Source organism: Astyanax mexicanus, chromosome 3 (genome assembly GCF_023375975.1).
Source record: "Astyanax mexicanus isolate ESR-SI-001 chromosome 3, AstMex3_surface, whole genome shotgun sequence".
In the NCBI taxonomy this organism is placed as follows: Eukaryota; Metazoa; Chordata; class Actinopteri; order Characiformes; family Acestrorhamphidae; genus Astyanax; species Astyanax mexicanus.
The window spans coordinates 35,179,382-35,203,164 of record NC_064410.1 but is presented as its reverse complement, the minus strand read 5'-3'; the positions used below and the strand labels follow the sequence as shown (position 1 = coordinate 35,203,164).

General features: G+C 37.2%; 1 protein-coding gene across 1 annotated transcript in view; it reads right to left on the bottom strand.

The window, feature by feature from the left end:
• The window catches only part of LOC103030231 (CD209 antigen-like protein C), a 39,009-nt gene extending 27,295 nt beyond the window's left edge, over positions 1-11,714 (bottom strand). Inside the window, 1 exon segment of the mRNA XM_049475926.1 lies at positions 11,687-11,714. Coding sequence (XP_049331883.1) covers positions 11,687-11,714 — 28 coding nt within the window.
• Positions 11,715-23,783: the final 12,069 nt, after the last annotated feature.

The following is a 23,783-nucleotide window of genomic DNA, read 5'->3' as shown; positions in this document are numbered from 1 at the left end:
GTTAGCTAGCTGGCTATGCTAACATCCAAACAACCCGCTCTCCAGCGCGTTGGTTCTGTCTGCCCGGGTTTACTGCCCGGAGAGACTCGCTCTGTCTGCCCGGCTCTCGCTTGGAGCGACCGCTCGCCTCGCTCCGGGCAGTAAACCCGGGCAGACAGAACCAGCGCGCCAGTGAGCGGGTTGTTTGGATGTTAGCATAGCCAGCTAGCTAACTCTCTTGCTGGCTGCATTCCTTCTTTCCCCGCCCTCCTCCGGCTTGTGGAGGTAGGCGTTCCGTCACAAACCCTGGAGATATCAGCCAATAGCATTCGCTGAGGGAGGTGACCCGGCCCCGCCCTTAAACTGTCAAAACCACCCCTTTCAAAACTCGAGCACAAACTGCTGCTGCAGAAGGTAATTCACACAGCACGCAAGGAAAAAAAGCACCCGAGAGGAGAAAAATTAGCTCGAGAGCAACATTTCATTTACACACGCAAAATGTTAAAACACGCTGGTTAATTTTTTTCACCTGGTATTTTTGCACCCTCGACTTTTGACATTGATGTGACGCCATAATCAGTAGAAAAATTAAAAATAAGATCATTTAGACAAGAGTACATTGTGATTTACAGTATCAAATGCCCGTTTTAGATCGAAGAATACTGCTCCAATTACACCACCTTCATCTAGTTTTGATTTTACACTTTCAAGAAAATAGCTCTTTCTGTTGAATGGTTAGAACAAAAACCAAACTGCAGATGGTCATCGATATAAACAGATAACAGTGAAAAACATTTCTGGAGAGAAATAAAAGTAAAGTAAATAAAACACTAAGTAGAAAATGTTAACAAGTACAGTAATATGGATGCATGTGCTAGTTGTGTGGATAAAGTGCATATGCATATGTAAAGTGCGTTGTTCAGTAAAAAAGGAAACTGTGAACATTGTTGCTAAAACAGAAGTATAACAGAGTTCAGTCAGTTAAGAGTGGAAGGGGGGAGGAGGTGTCTGATAGCCTGTGGATAGAAACTATTTGTCTGCCTTTTCTGCTAGTTTGTTTCAAATGATCATCAGTGAATCGATTCTGATGGTATGCAAACTGTAGCAGGTCTAGGGTGTCAGGAATGGTCTCCTGGATGTGACTCATGACTATACTCTCGAAGCAATTCATCTCAATTGGGGTCAGTGCAACAGGGCGATAGTCATTCAGGCAGATTACAACAGTTTGCTTTGAGAAGGGGATAATGGTGGTGGTCTTAAAGCAAGATGGCACAAAAGCTTTTGCAAGGGACAGGTCGAATATGTCCACTAACACATCAGCCAGCTCTGGTGAGCAAACTTTAAGTGCAGGGTTTATTCTCTTCAGAAATGTCACAGAAAGCAGTGTGTTCTGCGCTCTCCCCCCCCGACCATAACTCCACTCTGTCTGTTGGAGATGAGGACCTTAAATCGAGCATAGAACTCATTTAGCTTGTCTGGTAGTGTAGCTGGTTGTGACCTCTCTGCTCCTCTGTTGATAGTCTGTGATGTGCCTCAGTCCCTGCCACATGCACCGGGAGTCTGCAGAGATGTAGCTTTAATCCAGCTTCAGCCTGTACTGTCACTTGGCCTATGCAGGTCATATCTGGCCCATTTTAGTCTTCAGCATTGCCTGAGAGAAATGCAGTGGAGCGAGCATGTAGCATGGACCGAACATCAGAGTTTATCCTACATCCTTTCATCATCACTTACGTATCGATGCGATTTCCTTAACTTGATGCTGATTGGTTTTAGAAGGACATGCGTCTGACGTTGGCGTGTTGACAATTCAGCGAGTGGTTCATTCGGCGGGAAGCCTTTCCAGGATAAGGATAAAATGAATAAACAGGTTAATTTCATCTCCATAGTATTGCTGCTATTGTGTTTTTTATACCAGCAGCAGCAACTTCAGGCACAGTACTCTAGGTTAGTTCAAATTCACCAAACAAACGTGCTTGTCCTGAAGCAGCTGAATCAACGGCTCTTTTTTTCCTGCTTTTCGGGTTATTTTTCTTCTTCTGCTGCCGTCGCTGAGGAACGCCTGCTCAGCTTCCTGCAATTGGTCCGAAAGTTCAAACCATCTAGAAAAGCACTTTCACACTGCAGGCGAATCAGACCATGGTTCAGAAGATCCGGACCGAGACCACCTCTCTTGGTTGGACCAAAATCTGGTCCTTTGGTCCGGACCGTGGTTCGCAGCCCCTTTCACACCTGCTACTTTGGATCGGACCAAACAGAAAAGTCCGAAAGTCCGGGCCAAACGAGGCAGGTGTAAAAGCACCCTTAGTCACCAGTACAGTCCTCTTTCCAAGCAGCAGTTCTGAACACATCCCAGTCTGTACTGTCAAAGTAATCCTGAAGCTAGGGCTGGCCCGAATAGCGTTTTTTGAGCTCCGGATATTCGGCACTGATTCGAAGCGAATATTCGAATATTCGTTTTTTAAAAAAGAGGTAAAAAAAAAAAAAAAAAAGCAAATCACGGCCCCTTTAATCCCCTGAAAAATGTTCAATTTGCTCTGACCGACGAGACATATTCACCCCGGATTTTTGGTGTTTTTATCCCGGATTTTTGTGTTTTCACCTCATATTTTTTCTGTGTTTTTAGCCCAGATTTCTTTGTGTTTTCATCCCGGAATTTCTGCTGCCCTACACCGCGGCTTATCCGCTGCGTAAGCAGGCTAGGAGGCTGCTGCTGCACGGTTTCTCCGCTGCGCAAGCCAGCCCAGTAAATTGCTGTTTGTGTTTTCACACTTAGGTTATTTGCTTAAAAAAAACTAACAAAAAAAACGTTTGTTCAGGAAGTATTTTATATTCTTAAACATTGTTGATTATATTAGAGGACAGTCATTGTAAACTGTACTTGGTCTATTTCGGTTAAAGCAGGGGTGTCAAACTCATTTTGGCCGAGGGCCACATTGGCATATTGGCTGTCCTCCGAGGGCCAGATGTAACTTATAAATATAAGAAAATGTAACCAAATGTAATATATGTAAATGAATGTAATTACTCCTTAATGTTAAATAACTCTCAATATATTATTTATTCAATCAAATATTACAGTTGCATGGAAAAAATGTTTGCTTGTTGCTCTATTAACATAAATCCTGTTATGAAATCCAAAAACTCCATCAATCAAGAACGAAACTATACAAGTGAATAGAAATGACATAAAATACAAGTTATATTAACTTTGATCAAAACGTTTGATACTGAAAAGAGGCTTAATTAATATAAAATCAAAAATTGTGAGCTGTGACAGATTTAGCATTTCCTCATCCAACCACTAGTGGGAGCTGCAGCAGCACAAGCCCACAGTCTTTACTGAGTCAGAGCTACAGCCCAGCCACGGGCTACAGGGCTCAGCTGAGCCTGTCTGGAGCGTTTTTAAAATTTTAAGTTCTTCTGTGTATGAAATAAAATAACCCCACTAACCGGATAATACAGCTCTCTACAGTTCATCTTTCAGCCCAAGCAGCTAACAGCAGCAGTTTAGAGCAGCCATCCCGGAGTCACTGCTCGGATTACATTATAAACAGGTCAGTTAGCGCGCTGCTAACCTCAGGATGTTTATAACTACGGAGTTTAGAGCACACCACGGCTGCAAGGTTAGACTGTTGAAGGCTACTGGAGACTATTAAAGGCTATTGGAGGTTATTGAAAGGGTTATTGGGGGCAGAAATTAGTAAAGGCTGGTTAGATAAGTGATTCACCTCCTCGTCCTTTGCTGAGGTGAAACTGCGACTAGCGATGTCACAGTGATGTTTATTAACCTCATTAAAACAGATTTTATCAGCTATTGTCTTATAAATATTTACACATAATTTATATCTCTTCTAAAAAGCGTTTATTTTGGTCAGTAACACAAAATGCATACCGGTCTTTCGCCTTGAAGCACAGCCGTCCGTCTGCATCAACTTTTCTTTTTCTGGATATTATGGGATAAACATGTCTCAATTCCACCCGCGAAGTTACACCTTCCCTCCGGCAGGGTTTCCACATCAATGACTACACTGCCGTGTAGTGGCAGTAAGCCGTAACTTTGCGGGTAATACAATCGACAAGCATTGTGGGAAATGTATTTTTTGGTCAAAGAACGCTTCTGACCTATTTATTATAGACACTAAGATTTTACAAGCTCTCGCGGGCCACATAAAAAGACGTGGCGGGCCACATTTGGCCCGCGGGCCTTGTGTTTGACACATGTGGGTTAAAGGATCGTGCAGGGCATATTACTGATTTTGTATTTTTGCACTTGGGCTATAAGCTCAATATTAAATATTTCGTTTGTTTAGAAATTATTTTATATTTTTAAACCATGTTAAATTATATTAGAGTAGAGGAAAGTCATTGTTAATGACGTTATTGTACTTGGTCTATTTCGGTTTAAGCATTGTGCAGGGCATAGCCGTATTACTGATTTTGTATTTTTGCACTTGGGCTATAAGCTCAATATTAAATATTTCGTTTGCTTAGAAATTATTTTATATTTTTAAACCATTTTAAATTATATTAGATAAGAGGAAATTCGTTCAGACATCATTTTTGTAGGCCAGGCTTTTGTAACCGATTTAGCCCCTACTGTTGCCACATTACCCCTTAAGTTTTATTATATAAATCAGTTTAGAAGAGCCTGCATTTTTTTTATCATGTCTGTGCGAGACTGATTTTTAAACCCACTCTTCCACGCTCCCGCGTTTCTGTCTCGTTACCGCGCCGCAAAAAAATTGCTTCTTTTAATCCCGCGCCCGCCCGCCACATACACATTTCTGCCGCTCCCGCCCCACGTTCCTAATATAAATTAAATAAACTACATTTAATGCTTCAAATTTACTTATATATTTATTAAAACAGCAGCGCTGAATAGTGTGGTCCCGTTCCTTACCCCAGTCCAAACACCATCGGTGTGTGCGTGTGTGTGTCGGTCCATCCTGCGCGTTGAGAGTTTTCTTTAGTTTTTTTTTTTTTTTACAATTATTACAGTTTTCTTAACTATTTATTAATTTGCTCCCGCATCGTCTGGATTAAACTCCCGCTCCAGCCAATAACAGTTCAGTTCTGTCCCGCGCGCAAGATATTCTGACGGGACCCGCGAAAACAGAAGTGGTTAGAGTGAGGTGGAACTCTGGAAAGGAGAAAAAAAACGAATATCCGAATACCAAAATTAAAAACCGAATACCTACTCAACGAACGAATATCCGAATACCCGAATATTCGGGTCCAGCCCTACCTGAAGCACCACACAATAAAGCTGGTGACAATGAACACTGAGCCCCAGTGCTGTTGCAGAGTTTGCATGTGGTAGAATCTTTGTCTGAACACCTCCTGTTGTTTTCGCAGACGCAGACTCTGCTGTCCCTATTCTTCCTGGATGCTGGACCTGGACGGTCTGCACAGTGAACAGAGTGCATTTGTAGCTGGATCACTAAGTCAGGTGCACTAACTAAGAGCCAGGTTTCCTTGAAGAAGATAAAACGGAAGAACATAAGACAGGAGAACACACAACAGGAACAGAAAGGACCAAGAAAAGAACAAACTCTACAAATAAGGGCCAGTTAATCATGTACAGTTTAGCCTACTATAAAATAAGAAACTCAAAGGATTATCCAGTGGCACTACTGAAGTCTTGAAAAAACTATTGTAATAATATTTGTTTTTAATTAATTTAATGACAAATGTAGGAAAAATAGTTTGGAGTATAAAACATGGAAATTAAAGGGTTATCATATCACATCACTAAATCTGTCAATTTCTCATGTATTCAAGGGATATGGAGGTCAGACTTAGAAAAAGTGTCTGTTTGATTTTGCATCAAACTCCTATAAAGCCATAAAATTTAACGTTTATCAAATGGCACCATAAAATCCTTAAAGACCTGAAGCCACCTGTTCTCACTAATCACTTGTGTGAAAAACACCTGTCCACAGAATCAGACAGATCACACAGATTTCAAGTCTCCAACATGGGTAAAACCAAAGAGCTGTCACAGGACCTCAGAGTCAGAATTGTTGACCTTCACAAAGCTGGAATGGGCTACAAAAAGATTAGTAAGGTGTTGGATGTGAAAGTAACAACTATTGGTGCAATTATCAGAAAGTTTAAAGAGTATAACATGACAATCAACAGACCTCGGCCCGGTGCTCCAAAGAAGATTTCGCCTCGTGGGGTGGCAATGATGCTGAGAACGGTCAGAAATCGTCCTGCAACCACTCGGCAGGAGTTAGCAAATGACCTGAAGGCAGCTGGGACCACAGTTTGCAAGGAAACAATTGGCAACACTTTGCGCAACAATGGATTCACATCCTGCAGTGCCCAAAAGGTACCCCTGCTGAAGAGAGCACATGTGGAGGCGCGCCCAATGATCATTTGAAAGATGAACCAAGTTATTGGGAGAAGGTTTTGTGGTCAGACGAGACCAAAATTGAACTTTTTGGCCTCAACTCCACCCGCCATGTGTGGAGGAAGAAAAATGCTGCCTATGACCCCAAGAACACTGTGCCCACCGTCAAGCATGGAGGTGGAAGCATAATGTTTTGGGGGTGTTTCTCTGCCAAGGGTACAGGGCTACTTCACCGCATCACTGGGAAGATGGATGGAGCCATGTACCGCACAATCCTGAGGGACAACATCCTCCCCTCTGCCAGGGATCTGAAAATGGGCCGTGGTTGGGTCTTCCAACATGATAACGACCCTAAACATACAGCAAAGGCAACAAAGGATTGGCTAAATAAAAATCACATTAAGGTCATGGAGTGGCCCAGCCAGTCGCCAGACCTCAATCCGATCGAAAATCTATGGAGGGAGCTGAAGGTCAGAGTTGCCAAGCGACAGCCCACCAACCTTTATGATTTAGAGAGGATCTGCAAAGAAGAGTGGGCCAAAATTCCCCCTGGTGTGTGTGCTAAACTTGTGGTTAACTACAACAAACGTCTCACCGCTGTGCTTGCAAACAAAGGCTTTGCCACTAAGTATTGAGTGTGTTTGGCAAGAGGGATCAAATACTTATTTTCCTCATTGAAATACAAATTAATTAAAATATATTCTTTAAAATTATGTTCTGGATTTTTGTCTTGATATTCTGTCTCTCCATGTTAGAATATATCTACCATTAAAAGTGCAGAAGGATAGTGTCTTTATTAGTGGGCAAACAAAGAAAATCAACAAGGGATCAAATACTTCTTGGACTCACTGTATATATATATATATATATATATATATATATATATATATATATATACACCAGAGTTTATTGCTGTAGCATTTTGGAGTAATAGGAAAGCAAATGACAAATGTCTATAGCAGGGGTCGGTAAAAGGCGGAGCAAGCGTGAAACAACTGGGCCGAGAGGTTGTTTGAACTATAATGAATGATAATGAAAAATATAAAAAATAAATTGATTCTCTGGACCGCAATCTTGACGACATGGGTTCGATCCCACGTTATGAGCGATGTGTTTATTTATTTATTGGGTTTACCTGCTTCATTTTCCAAAAACAGGCCCCCCACATAATGGCTTGGAAAATATCTGGCCTCAACCAAAACTAATTGCCGACCCCTGGTCTATAGACTAGAGTTTAAAAGTCTATAAAACAAGCAAATCAAAGAGTTAGCAAATCATTCTACTGTAATATTTTAGAACACTTTCTGTAGTATTCATTATGTATTTTTTTATGTGACAATACTGCAGAAATGTGAAGTAACGGGACAGTAAATCTAGGTGTTCTATAAACCAATAAAACTAGATGCATTATCAAATCACTTAACTATATTAAGTATGAACTTGGAGTCATGGGATTGCAAAATTATATTTTATTCTGCTAATTATTCTTTACAAATGTTACAATAATATACTAATAATAATAAAAGTACAGTAATTTCTTAAAATGTGAATTTTTCGGGCGCCGAGTGGTCCAGCGGTCTAAAGCGCTGCCACTATGAGCAGGAGGTCGCAGGTTCGAACCCCCGCTCATGCAGCTTTGCCATCAAGCTGCCGGTGTTAGAGGGAGCAAAATTGGCCCTGCTCCCTCTGGGTGGGTAGATGGCGCTCTCTCCCCACATCACTCCTAGGGTGATGTCTGCAGCACAGGGCGTCTGTGAGCTGATGTACCGGAGCCGAGCCGCTGCGCTTTCCTCCAAGTGCGCTGGCTGCTCGGTAATGCTGCATCAGCAGCAGCTCGAAAAAGAAGTGGTGGCTGACTTCACATGTATCAGAGGAAGCATGTGTTAGTCTTCACCCTCCTGGTGTGTTGGGGCATCACTAGTGATAGGGGGAGTCCTAATGAGTGGGTTGGGTAATTGGCTGTGTAAATTGGGGAGAAAATGGGAAAAATTAAAAAAAAAAAAAAAAGGGAATTTTTCAGTTTTGTTAAAGGTGTTGCACACCTTTAACAAAACTGCACACAGCAAAGTAGAAAACAGCACAGGAAACTGTAGACTGGTAGAATGTTGCTTTAGGCCCACAGGGAGCCAGATATTTTTAAAAACGGATGTTTTTGTCTTCGTTTTTAAAAATATCTTCGTCCACACAAGCAGGGTTTTTAGAAATATCTCCGTCCACACGGAAACGGCATACCACCCAAAAACGCTGAAATGAACAGGGATTCGCTAGACACTTGGACGTTTTCTCGTCACTTCTCAGCAACAACTACATATCTTTTAAAATTGTTCCACCACTTTTTTACCGGTATGGTCTGTACCTCCGGACAGGAGGATCGGAAAAAAACTGCACACAGCGCATTTAAGGAACGTTACCTGCGCTGTGTTAGGTAATTTGAGAGTAACATTAAATTAAGATGTGAACATGTTATTAATCCACACATTGCAGAATTAACAGAACCAATCCAGGTGCTGTCCCTGTTTCAGGCTTTACGCTCACGTAAATTAAGGGCACTGGTTTATACTGATTACAACACACCTGATCCAAATTATCAACTAACAGCTAACTTATCAACTAACTATCTGCCCTCACTGAGGCGAGCTGAGTGATGCAGCAGTATAGCATTAGTGTTACTCCAAAACCCCAGAGCTAACCCCACTAACTGAAGAACCACTTAACTTAAAAATGCCTAATGTGGGTTTTCTTTCCACTGAAGCCTGTTATAAGGACGAATCTTAACATGGCCTAATGCAATTACTAAAACGAGAAACAAACACCAAACATCTTATTTTTTCCACTGCATAATAAAATTTATCAGAATCTATAAACAAATACCTTTAACCCACATTACTGACTCGCTGTAAAATCCAGAGACGCTGGGGAGGAAACAGGCTGGATGAGGAGCTCCAGTAACAGTAAATGATGTATTTTAAGTTTTGTGGTGTAGCTGGTCTGTCAGTATATCCAGGGTGATGTTGTATCAGTATAATTGAAGCTCATACTGATAGAGTAGTGTGTAGAACAGCCAACACGCCACTATCACTCGTCTCAGCTACACCGGTAAAATGTGTTACAGCTGTGTTAAATGTGTTAAAGCTGGTTCTGGGGAGTTCCGCGCTGTTCAGTCAGAGAGGGCAGTTAGATCATTAGTTGGATCAGCTGGGTGTAAATATGCTTTAAACGGCCGAAGTTTGCTGTTGTTGCGCCGAAAAGAGTCCCATCCAGATCGTAAAACGAAAAGCAGACATGCGCAGACTCACTGTGTGACGTCAGCGTTTTCAAAAACCTCCATATTCAGTGACCGAAAACTGGTAACTGGGACAATTAAAAAAATTAAGTAGTTGTTGTTGAGCAATGTCGAGAAAATGTCCAAATGTCTAGAGAATCACTGTTCATTTCAGCGTTTTTGGGTGGTATGCCGTTTCCGTGTGAACGGAGATATTTCTGAAAACGCTGCTTGTGTGGATGAGGATATTTTTAAAAACGGAGACAAAAACCCCCGTTTTAAAAAATATCCAGCTTCGTGTGGACGGGGGCCTTAGAGTTTCTTTGGAAAGAGGAAAGTTCCTTTCTCTCACTAAGTGAACAATGTGGTCAGATATGTCTGAGAAACATTTTGCTTACATCAGAGAAGACAGAAAATTCAGTTTGAACAATTTCAAAAAAAAAAAAAAAAAAAAAAAAAAAAAAAAAATATATATATATATATATATATATATATATATATATATATATATAAAGCACCAAGATATGAGCTCCCATATGACTTTTACTGTGCCTTCAAACCTTAATTGGCTTGTTAATTAATATTCAGTCACAAAAATATTTCCTGAGCGTGTGAGCGTGTGGTATGATCTAAAAAAATCTCTCTCTCTCGCTCTCTCTATAAATATATATATATATATATATATATATATATATATATATATATATATATATATATATATAGTGGTGTTTTATTTGTATTTTTATTTTAATGTTTTTTTTTTTTTTGTGAACCAGCTTTTTAGCAGGGTAAAAATACACATTTAGCTTTAGTACATTTCTATACAAATATCAAGCTCATAAGGTAAGCCTAAGCTATTAATATGAGCTTAAATAACAAATAAAACCCAAGCTGGATAAAAGATTTTCTACAACACTATACTGTCTCCTACTGGCCACTTTTTTCTTCTTTCTTACCCTTTCTAAATGCGTGGTGGTGTTTGAAGCACTATTGTAAATTAAAAATAGGAAATATATTTAATAGGAAAGGATAAAAACGGGCGGTTTGACATAGAAGCCTCAAAGCTTGTCACTTTTCTGACGTGCGGATTCGACTTAATGAACCAGTGCCATCAGAAATGAAAGCGATGTAATAAACTCTAATATATATATCAGAGTTCATTGTATATATATCGCTTGTATATATATATTACAAGATTTGTTATTTTTAAGAGTGGCCCTAACACTGCAAACACTGCATTAAAAACTAAAAATATATAAGTTAATTAATATAATATAATATAATATAATATAATAACCTTTTAAACTCCCGTTATAAAACTTTTAAACTCCAGTTATAAACCTCAGTGGTCTGACTGTAACTCCAGCTTCAGCTCAAGGACCCATCAGCTCTCAGTAGAGGCTAAAACCCGTTTGTTTTAAAATCAAGTTTATTATAGAAAAACTGAACGTACTATTTCTAATTTGTGTTTTTAGCCCCACCACCGTTTAATTTTGGACTCATTCGCGGGCTCCCTCTAGCGGTAGCAAGTGGGTAGGCTCTCCATAAATCGGCTCTGGTTCTACTGAAATTTCAACTAAAAAAGGAACGATTGCACAACGTTAACCCCTAAAGTTGTATAAATTGCTGATCTCTAGCAACATTAATAAAATATGTTATAAATATATAATATACATAATAATATATAATTTAAATCATTACAATAATTAGTATTGTAATAATGGGAAATAAACTAGCGATAATAACATAACATTATCAAATAATAATAATAATAATGATAATAATAATGATAATAATAGTAATAATAATAATAATAATATGGTGCAAATAAATATATACCCCCCCCTCCCCTCCCACGCTCCGCTGCCTCATTCAGCGCAGCCGATTTGTTTTTATTCGAACTCTTCTGAGATCGTAAACAGCAGCAGCAGCGTTTCTTTTGACAGACCGTCTACAACTTTTCAACACCAGTTTACTGTTTTATATTTACTGTTTTATTATCTGTTTTATCTTTTATTTACTGTATATAATTGTATATAATTGTATTATCTGTACTGTTTTGTCATTAATTATTTGTATTTTCAGGTTACTGTAGCCGCTGAGGGAGCTCACCTCCATACTGGTCAGGAATGGATCCCCGGTGGAGGAGCAGACCTCTTCCAACAGTGGTGAGTAAATTTGAAACTTCTCACATTTTACACCAAATTCACCCTAAGTAACACTCAGAAATAAACCCAGAGCTGGATTAGTTCAGGAGTTTAAAGCAGGGCTTTGTTTTTCAGGCGCAGTCAGGAAACTTTAGCTTCAGGACTCGTCGTGTGTCTCCGGTGAGTCTCTATCACTAACTGTTACACCTGCAGCTAATGACTAAGTAACTAACTAATTAACTAACTAATTAACTATCACCCCCAGTATACCTTACTGTAACCCTTTCAGTTCGGTTTTTAGAGTCAACGCTAATTTCTGAAGAGATTTCTCTTGAGTATCCACTGTGCCCTAACCTAGGTTAGCTAAGTTAGGGTTAGATAGCCAGCATATATTGTAAAGAAGCTAGAAGCTAGTGAAATGATTTAACACGTATTTCTGTTGTGTATTTTCTTGGTTCTTTTTGGTTTTAGACTTAAAGGGAAGGTTAGATAAGGAAATTAGTCTCAAAAATACATACATATGTTTTTGATGACCCTTTGTTTGATCACAATGAGAGATTCATAAAAAATGTGGTTAAAATATTTTAGGTAAATATTATATAGACAATATGAAATTTGCTAATAAAAAGAGGATTGAGGCAGTGATGAGCTGACATAAGATTGTCTGCAGTGGCAGGGTGAAGAACCAGCTGCCTGTGAGGGGGCCCCAGCCGTGTCAGCCCGGGTTCCTCGAGATGAAGCGGAGGGCCCACATTAAGAAGGTAAGAAAAGCACAATGAACAGTTAAAGTGTAGTCAAGTATCACTGTCACACATCTCTATTTTAGCAGCATCAATAATACGTACAGCTCTGCTTTCACTGAATCTTTATTAAATTGGACTTAAATTGGATTTTTAGTGCATAGAAGGTCAGCTGGAGGGACTCCTTCCCACCTCCCACCCAGAGTCTCCATTGCGTTCAACCACACCTGAAAGGTATCACAGCCTTCTTACCTGTCCCTCTACCACCCTGAAACCTCCCATTCCTTTTTTCTGATTCTGATTTACCACCCTGACACCTCCCATTACCTCTTTCAGGCATGGCAGTGAGGCTCTGGTGGCGGTTGCGGAGGCAGAACCCTTGAACAGGCTGAACACTGCTGGTCCAGTTGCACAGGTAAGAGTTTGTGGTTTATTCTGTATCCTCTCTACCTCTTTACCATCTTCCAATGATTGAAGATTTAAAGTTGTTAGGACACACACATACGGTATTCCATTACACGCACATTCACACTATATATACACTTAAAGTATCCAGCTTTCTGCTTCTGTGTGTCTTGCTATCCCTTTGCTACTGTAATACTGTCAATTCCCCCACCTTGGGACTCATAAGCAATTATCTTTTCTCATCTGTTCTTGGACAGTGTGCGGAAGCCCGGATCACGTCCCTCACCCCCACCCACCACCCGGAGACATTCAGCCAGTAAGACACTGCACTAGCACCCACCATCAACACTCAAATAATCTCTCAAACACCTCACCACCAACAGTAGGACCTCTGTTTTTTCTCATTTCAGGTCAGGTGTCGATGTCCTGGTGCTGGTCGCAGAGGCGGATCCCTCTCACAGGCTGGACACCAACAGCACCGAGCCTGAGTCTGAGCCAGTGCCAGTTGCACAGGTAAGAGTTGGGAATAAATTCAGCTGTCAGCTATAGAAGAAGTACCTGCAGTATCAGATTGTTTAGATATTTTCCATGTATGACCCATTAATGTATCTCATTTAGTAAAAATACTTTTTATTTAGTGGTATACCTAAACAGCAATTCTTAGGAAATATTTTAAACACCATTTTAAACTGTTTCACTTATAGTTTCTTAAAAGTATTTGTACTTTGTATTTGTATATATATATATATATATATATATATGTGTATATATAACTCGTTTCTGCAGTGAAATTATTAGTCAGGTGGTTTTTCCATTCTGTCTTCATATAGTTGAAGGTCTACAGTTCTTTGGTAATGTCAGGTGCGGGTGCAGGGAGGACGCGGAGGCGGACGCAAATGCAAACAAAAAGGGATTTATTTACGAAAACAAATACAAAATATAGCCGCAAGCGGCAATCATCGGGTTCAAGCACCAACTTGCACAATGGTGCCTACTGGAGCATTGAATGGTGATGTGTAAGAAGGTCTAATATGATTGGAGATGCCCTGTCACATTTAGAAATTATCAAGTTTTTCACCTGTTATTAATGTTGAGCAGAGGCCTTTCAACCTGATCAGTGCTTAAATTCACATGTAAATCTAGTGAACTTTGTAGGATATTCATTAAGTGAGTTAGAACTAGTCAAAAGGTGTCTACATGTTATTGGTATTGATCAGGTGGCTTCAACCAGAATGTTCACAAAGTGGTATTCAGATTGACCTTTGAACCTTTGCAGAACAAGCTGAAATGTTTGACCAAACAAGTTTAAATTAACACAAAGGAGTGAATGTTCTGATATGACATGTAATTACGAAGTTATTATAAATCTAGTTCTGAATTAAATGGCGCTTCATCAAGCACCAACTAGCACAATGGTGCCTACTAGAGCATAGGATGGTGATGTGTAAGAAGGTCTAACACAATTGGAGACATTCTGTCACATTTAAAATGATCAAAAGTCTTTCACCTGTTATTAATGTTGAGAAGAGGCACAAAGGAGTGAATGTTCTGATATGACATGTAATGTCAAGTTATTCTTAATCTAGTTCTGTATTAAATGGCGCTTCATCAGAGTGATATTGTACAGAGGTCTTTAACATTGTGAGATTACAGCAAATACTGCAGAGTTACAGCAATTTAGGTTAGAAATTCCAAGGACGCACAGATTGCTTGATGCCTGGAGAGTATTGTATGTGAAATTTTCACAAATGTTTTTAATGAACATTTACCTAGAGACTCTACAGTGTGCAGCAAGACTGAAATGGAGGTGATAGGCCAAATATCCAGAGAGTAGTTTCAATATAGCTATTTTCAAACAATTAGCAATTATGAATGAACAAAGCACTTTTTAAACATAGTTGTATTGAGAAATTTGTCAGAGCCACTGTACTAAATATGGCAAAAACAATTAGATGTCAAAATAGTACAGCATGATTGACATATACTCGTTTTTTTGGAACAGCGCCCCCCAGTGGGCGGATTGTTTCAGCACTTTGCAGGTCACTACAGTGTCTCCACCTGAACATAACTGCCAAATATCATCCAGATTGGTCAAAATTCCTAGGACTAGTTTGCAAAAGTAGGTTTTGCATATTATGCAAATTAGCACAAAATCTATATAGACGGAAGTGCATGGTCCAAATTGGAAAGTTGTTGGTATTGACCCAAGGAATCCATCAAAAAAAGAATTTTGAATGTAGGTCTTATGGTTTTTGAGTTATTGAGAAAATTGTGAAAAATGAATTTCCTTGTTTATAGCGCCACCACTTGACCAATCGGTGCCATTTTTGTTGTCCACCGAGATGCACTGATCCTACATCTACCTACCAAGTTTCATTTCTCTATGACTTACGGTTTAGGCTGCACAACTGTTTTTACAGGAGAAAAAGAATAATAATAATAATAATAATAAGAAGAAGAAGAAGAAGAAGAAGAAGAAGAAGAAAAATCTTAGCAAAAACAATAGGGTTCTACGCACCTTCGGTGCTTGAACCCTAAATACACAGGGAGTTACTGAAAACAGGACTGAGGAAACTGGGGAAAACATGGAGCACTGACAGACGATAAACGTACAAGGATCGACACCGGGGAAATGGAACACGGACCTTAAATAGAGGTGCACACACACAGGGAACAGGAAACACCTGGGACGAAGGGGCGGAGCTACAAATGAACACAGGTGAGTGGAAAAACACTGGGAATGAAACACAGACCTGAGAATAACACAGACATGAGAAGCAGACAGACAAAAGACCTGACAGGTAAACACCTTTATTTTCTTTACTCTGTCTCTTATAGGCTGAGGGGGATCTGGAGAGCAGCGTGGAGGTCATGGTGGAGAGCATAGAAACAGCCCCTCCAAAAAAACAGGTCAGTTTAGTTTTACCTAAAGCATCAAACAAAACCAGTTCACTCTTTTCTGTTCTATTGCATGTGTATGGGATGTTTATATCGGAGGGTTTTACACCATGTCTTACTTTATTCTGTATTGATGTTTCCCTGCAGAGAGGACGGCTACAGCGCTGCCTGAGACTCTGGAGGAGCACTGCCTCTACCTTACTCTCCTGCTTTCCTTGTAGGGGAAATAGACATAACAAAAATAGAGAGGATAAATAGAATGAGGGTGGATAGATACATAGAAAGGGGGGTGATATATAGGTAGATAGATAGAAAAGGGGATGATATATAGGTAGATAGATAGAAAAGGGGATGATATATAGGTAGATAGATAGAAAAGGGGATGACATATAGGTAGATAGCTAGAAAAGGGGATGATATATAGGTAGATAGATAGAAATGGGGATGATATATAGATAAATAACATTTATAACAAAATAATTATTATAATAATAATTATACTATTTATCAATAATTATATAAAAATAATCTTTGTCTGTCTTCTTCTTTTTCTATCTATCTATCTCTATCTATCTGTCTATCTATCTCTCTGTCTGTCTGTCTATCTATCCTCTCATTTTCTACCTATCCATCTATCTGTCTATATTCAATTCAATTTAATATAGCTTTATTAGCATGACTGTAAATTACAGTGTTGCCAAAGCATTATAACAATTAACAACAACAATGATATATGAACATACATAACATACAGACATACCATTTATAACAAAAATAATTATTATGATTATTATAATAATAATTATAATATTTATCAATAATTATAATTATATAATAATCTATCTGTCTGTCTGTCTATCTTCTCCTTTTTCTGTCTATCTATCTTCTCATATTTCTATCTATCTATCTTTCTATCTATCTGTCTGTCTCTCCATCTTCTCCTTTTTCTATCTATCTTCTCATTTTTTCAATGATATATAAACATACATAAGACATAATAACATTTATAAAAAAAATAATTATTATGATTATTATAATAATAATTATACTATTTATCAGTAATTATAATATAAATATAAATCTTCTCCTTTTCTATCTAGCTTCTCCTTTTTATCTATATATCTTTTTTTCTATCTATCTAGCTTCTCCCTTTTATCTATCTATCTATCTATCTCTCTATCTATCTTCTTCTTTTTCTATCTATCTTCTCCTTTTTATCTATCTATCTTCTTCTTTTTCTATCTATCTTCTCCTTTTTATCTATCTATCTATCTATCTATCTATCTATCTATCTATCTATCTATCTATCTATCTATCTGTCTGTCTGTCGCTCTGTCTTCTCCTTTTTCTATCTATCTTCTCCTTTTTTCAGTGATATATAAACATACATAACAGACATAATAACATTTATAAAAAAATAATTATTATGATTTATAATAATAACTATACTATTTATCAATAATTATAATATAAATATAAATCTTCTCATTTTTCTATCTGTCTGTCTGTCTAGCTTCTCCTTTTTATCTATATATCTTCTTTTTCTATCTATTTAGCTTCTCCTTTTGATCTATCTATCTATCTATCTTCTTTTTCTATCTATCTTCTCCTTTTTATCTATCTATCTTCTTTTTCTATCTATCTTCTCCTTTTTATCTATCTATCTATCTATCTATCTATCTATCTTTTCATTTTCTATCCATCTCTATCAGTCTTTCTGTCTATCTGTCTTCTCATTTTTCTATCTATCTATCTATCTATCTATCTATCTATCTATCTATCTATCTATCTATCTATCTATCTATCTATCTTCTCATTGTCTGCCTGTCTGTCTATCTTCTTTTATATCTGTCTGTTTGTCTATCTTCTCATTTTTTTTATCTATTTCTATCTATCTATCTTCTTCTTTTTCTGTCTCTTCTAATTTTCTATCTCTATCTGTCTGTCTCTATATCTATCTTCTCATTTTCTGTCTATCTACTTTTTGTAACTTTTTCCATGCAGAGAGGATGGCTGCAGTTCTTCTTCTGCTGCTTTCCTGTAAGGAGGAAGAGGAAGAGGAGGGTGTCAGAAAGCACACACATGTATGTACACACATACATACAAACATTAACACACATATAAACATGCATACTCATTTACACACATATATAACTACATATATATATACAGTGAGTCCAAGAAGTATTTGATCCCTTGCTGATTTTCTTTGTTTTCCCACTAATAAAGACACTATCCTTCTGCACTTTTAATGGTAGATATATTCTAACATGGAGAGACAGAATATCAAGACAAAAATCCAGAATATAATTTTAAAGAATATATTTTAATTAATTTGTATTTCAATGAGGAAAATAAGTATTTGATCCCTCTTGCCAAACACACTCAATACTTAGTGGCAAAGCCTTTGTTTGCAAGCACAGCGGTGAGACGTTTGTTTTAGTTAACCACAAGTTTAGCACACACACCAGGGGGAATTTTGGCCCACTCTTCTTTGCAGATCCTCTCTAAATCATGAAGGTTGGTGGGCTGTCGCTTGGCAACTCTGACCTTCAGCTCCCTCCATAGATTTTCGATCGGATTGAGGTCTGGCGACTGGCTGGGCCACTCCATGACCTTAATGTGATTTTTCTTGAGCCAATCCTTTGTTGCCTTTGCTGTATGTTTATGGTCGTTATCATGTTGGAAGACCCAACCACGGCCCATTTTCAGATCCCTGGCAGAGGGGAGGAGGTTGTCCCTCAGGATTGTGCGGTACATGGCTCCATCCATCTTCCCAGTGATGCGGTGAAGTAGCCCTGTACCCTTGGCAGAGAAACACCCCCAAAACATTATGCTTCCACCTCCATGCTTGACGGTGGGCACAGTGTTCTTGGGGTCATAGGCAGCATTTTTCTTCCTCCACACATGGCGGGTGGAGTTGAGGCCAAAAAGTTCAATTTTGGTCTCGTCTGACCACAAAACCTTCTCCCAATAACTTGGTTCATCTTTCAAATGATCATTGGCATACTTGAGGCGGCTCCACATGTGCTCTCTTCAGCAGGGGTACCTTTCGGGCACTGCAGGATGTGAATCCATTGTTGCGCAAAGTGTTGCCAATTGTTTCCTTGCAAACTGTGGTCCCAGCTGCCTTCAGGTCATTTGCTAACTCCTGCCGAGTGGTTGCAGGACGATTTCTGACCGTTCTCAGCATCATTGCCACCCCACGAGGCGAAATCTTCTTTGGAGCACCGGGCCGAGGTCTGTTGATTGTCATGTTATACTCTTTAAACTTTCTGATAATTGCACCAATAGTTGTTACTTTCACATCCAACACCTTACTAATCTTTTTGTAGCCCATTCCAGCTTTGTGAAGGTCAACAATTCTGACTCTGAGGTCCTGTGACAGCTCTTTGGTTTTACCCATGTTGGAGACTTGAAATCTGTGTGATCTGTCTGATTCTGTGGACAGGTGTTTTTCACACAAGTGATTAGTGAGAACAGGTGGCTTCAGGTCAGGTAACAAGTTGATTGGGAGTGTCTAACTGGTCTGTAAAAGCCAGAACTGCTAATGAATACTAAGGGATCAAATACTTATTTCACTCCATGAAATACAAATCAATTAATATATATTCCTTAGATTTATTTTCTGGATTTTCTTTTTAATATTCTGTCTCTCCATGTAAGAATACATCTACCGTTAAAAGTATAGAATGATCATGTCTTTATTAGTGGGCCAACGAAGAAAATCAGCAAGGGATCAAATACTTCTTGGACTCACTGTATATATATATATATATATATATATATATATATATATATATATATATATATATATATATATATATATATATATATATATATATATATAATTGTATATATGTATATAATATATAAATTGCAATTTATTTATATATTATGTTTATTGCTATTATATTATTATTAACATATTTATAATATATTAATATTGTATTATATTTATTTTATTTTTATATTTACATTATTTTATATATTCTATATTTTTCTATTCTTTTTGTTCTTTCCTCACCCTTTTCCACGAATCCTCTCGCCACCAACTTTTGACCCTCTTATTAAATGTAAATATTATCACTACTTTGTGTCTGAGAGTTATTTCACTAAAAAACAGGGGTTTTCATCTTTACAACACTATTCAGGGTGATATAATGAACTTTTAAACCTCAGCTCACATTTTAAATATCAAACATACAGTCTTCTCTGTAGAAGAATAAGGTTTGCTTCCCTGGTTGGAAAATTAAAACTTAAAATAAATCTGTGGGCAAAACTCTTTCATACTACATTCACCATCCTTTGTAACATGATTAAAATGTAAGTGGCTCTGGATCGGGGCATGAGCCTCATAACCTTTACAATTATGTACAATCCTTAAAATGGTCTGAATATGATATTTGATCACATTTGAGAAATTCATAGTACTGTTTTTGTTTCATTAATTTAATTATTTAAATTATAAACAACTTAATTTTGTAGACACACCCATTTTTTACTATCAGGGGTGCAGTGTTGGGGAACTTCTGTGTTCCGGAATTCTAGGTAATGTATTTTTTACATTTGCATTAACAAAAAATCAAAATGTGATTTTGATTCCAATTTGAATGGCTTATGTATTGTTTTAGTAATTTAATTACATTCTAAATAATTAACAATAATAAATTAAGTGCTTATAAAATTGTATAATTTAAGTGATTCATTTATTGAATTAATATTTTTAATAGTGTATTCAAATTCATGTATTAAGTTTATGTTTGGTTTGAAAACATTTTTTATATTTTTTTATATAAAATGGTCCAAAAGTGACTTTTTTAACCACAAATACAAAATATCTATAAATCTAAAGCTTATAAAATGTTATGTATTTTTGTTACATGAGCATTGTAGAGATTTATTTTATTCTACTTTTTAAAATAAAGAGTCTTCCACCTCAGCTCTGCAGTGCCTCTGAATAAAGAAATCATGAACTCTGTATTGAGCTTTATTAGTGGCCTTATCTCAGCTCACATTGTTTTTCTCCTTTCACCTCTGTTGGCTGCAACAGTGGGATTCAGGCTTGGGAAGTATAGAATACTGAGTTCTTTTCTACACACATTACATGTCAAAAGTTAATAGATGCAATTATCTTAATACATCAATGCAAACGAATAAATGAACATAAAATAAATTCTGCCAGGCATGTCACAAATTATGTGCTTTCCCAGCTGTACAAACATTTAATTTGCCTTGAAATCAGGAAACACAATAGAACATTGTTGCTTTAACATTATCTGGTTGACCACATATACATATTCATACACAGCTTTGAAATGTAACCATCCAAAAGGCAGAAAGTAAAACCTGCAGAAAAAGAAAAAAATGCTATTTAAATTTCAATTGAACAGGCATGTTTAGGTTTCTGTAACCTTAATTTGAACCAAAAAAGTTTCAGAAGTGTTGAATCAAGCTTGCATAGCTATCACACTACACTGTGATCTTTGGTAGAAGCTGTGATGAAAACCCTGCATACCTTTCCAATAATGGTAACATGAATTTAATTATAAAGACAAAATTTGACGTTTTGAATGCAAAATTAAACTCATTAATTAAAAAATGTATTAATGTCTTTATACAGCAAATGTATTGTATTTATAAACAGAAATGTCATAAGAAAATACCTAAAGTCTATTTTTTGTACAGAAGTACAGTGTCTAAAAATGGTTATAAACCAAAAAATATTAAATTCCTTGAAAGTTAACAAGAAATGTTTGCCAAGCACATGCTATCATTCTTTTATGTTATTGATTATATTTTATTCAATTTTAGTGTATAAGTCATTTACAGTGTTGGGCACGTTACTTTGAAAAAGTAATTAGTTATAGTTATTAGCACTTCACTATAAAAGTAACTAGTTACCAGTAAAAGTAACTATTACCTTACTTTGCGCCTTAAAAAAATTAACAAATTAAAATAAATTATGTAATTACTATTATTATTAGAAAAATAACAAACGAAAATGAAACCCAAAATGTTGACAAAAATATATTCTAACGAATTAAAAAAAATAAGAAACGAAAAACTCCACAGGACCAAAGAAAATTACTAAGGGCCCTATTTTAACGATCTATAGCGCACTAGGTAATTGCGCTTTGCGCAGTTGAATTTAGGGGCGTGTCCTCTGTCTTTGGTATCGTAAGGGCGCGAAAAATATGCCTTGCGCAGCTCCAAGGGCGCAAAGGGTGTGTTTTAATTCCCTTAATTATTCATGGGTGTGTTTTGGGCGTAATGTGAAATAAGCCAATCAGTTTGTTTGTAGTCATTACCTTTATGAGACAGGTGCGCGCTACCTTCTGTTCATTCCTATTTTAAGAGCGCACAGGAAACTGACTGTGCGTCAGGCTGTGAAGATAGCAGCTTAGAGAAGAGTAAATTTATTTTATTCTTTATTCTGTTTACTGTTTATGTAAAAACTGGGTTTGCAAAAGAGATCATAAAAATTGACATAAAAAGTAAAGAATTTATATCTTATGAATAAAATAATAATAGCAGTGAAATTAAAGTATAATGATAAGAATGATAAGAGATTATCAAATTTATACCAATAAACTAAGAACATGGGAATTATTGGGGAAAAAAATATATATATATATATTTATCGTGTCATTCAGTTCCATAGAGCTAAGGGATTAAATTATATATTTAATGGATAAGATATATTTATTCATATAACTTTTGTTCTACAGTGTCCTCATGCTATTAGCATAGCCACCATTTAGCTATTTTTCATGTTTTTGCTAATTCTATGCTAAAAACTACCGGTGGGATATTCATTGGTAGCCTATATAATGATGGAAACACAAAATTGCATTTAATGTATAACATATGCTGCTTCTATATCTGATCAATTAAATAAGATTTTTTTTTTGCTACAAAAATTCATATATAGATGATATCTAACCAAGCTGGCATTTTAAGCTAGCATTTTATTGAATAAACGTTGAATCAACATTGATGTTATGGTTGAATCAACTGTTGATTTTAAAAACTGAATCAACGTTGACATAGCAATGTTGTTTCAATGTCATACGTTCAGCCTTTAATACACCATAGCTTATTAAATTAGAAAATACTATGGTTAACAAATTGTTAACAATAAACTCACATCACTGTAGTAAAGCTGAGTATAACGAAAGTTACCCACCACTACCAATCGGATTCAACATCTGATCTAAAAAAAAAAAAAAAAACGTAAAACTATTAGAACAGGAACATGATGTTAAATTAAAGAGTAGTTACTGCAAATAGAAGTAAAACACTGTTTTATTCCTTCCTTCAACAGTTTTTAGAAAATTATATGGTGATGACATGTAAAATGCTGATTAAAAAGGCAGAAGGTTGAGGACATTATGTTGATTCAACGTTAAAATTTCCACGTTAGCACAACTAACGTTGTTTCAACGTTGAAATGTCAACATACATTACTTTAGTCATGTTTCAACCACATTTCAGCGTTGAAGGTCGGTTGTGTGCCAGCTGGGAAGTATCATACAAGTAATAATGATGTAACCAGATTTAAGATGGGGTGCATTTTCTTTAGAGGCTGGCCTAATGTTATTTGGAAATAAATAAACACAATTCCACACTGCATCATAAATCTTTAATTTGATCTGGTTTTAATAACACACATTCAGCCATCCTGCATCAGTAAAATGTTTGTTTACTTTATTCATATCTGGAACTGACTGTATTTGTGTAAATTGTTGCTCAATAAGCTCAGAAGATTCAGTGATGTTTTGGAGTAAAATGTACACAGAATAAAACGTACAGGGTTATTTACCACACAATGTGATAGAGACCAATTTTTGAAAAGCTCATTCATTTTCCTCATAGGGAAAAACGCTTAGACACGGAAGCCATATGTGGACTACAGAATGATGCACGACTTCAGCGGTCTATGACATATTCTAGTGCTGGACGGTATACCGCGCGGGGAACTAGAACCGGTATGC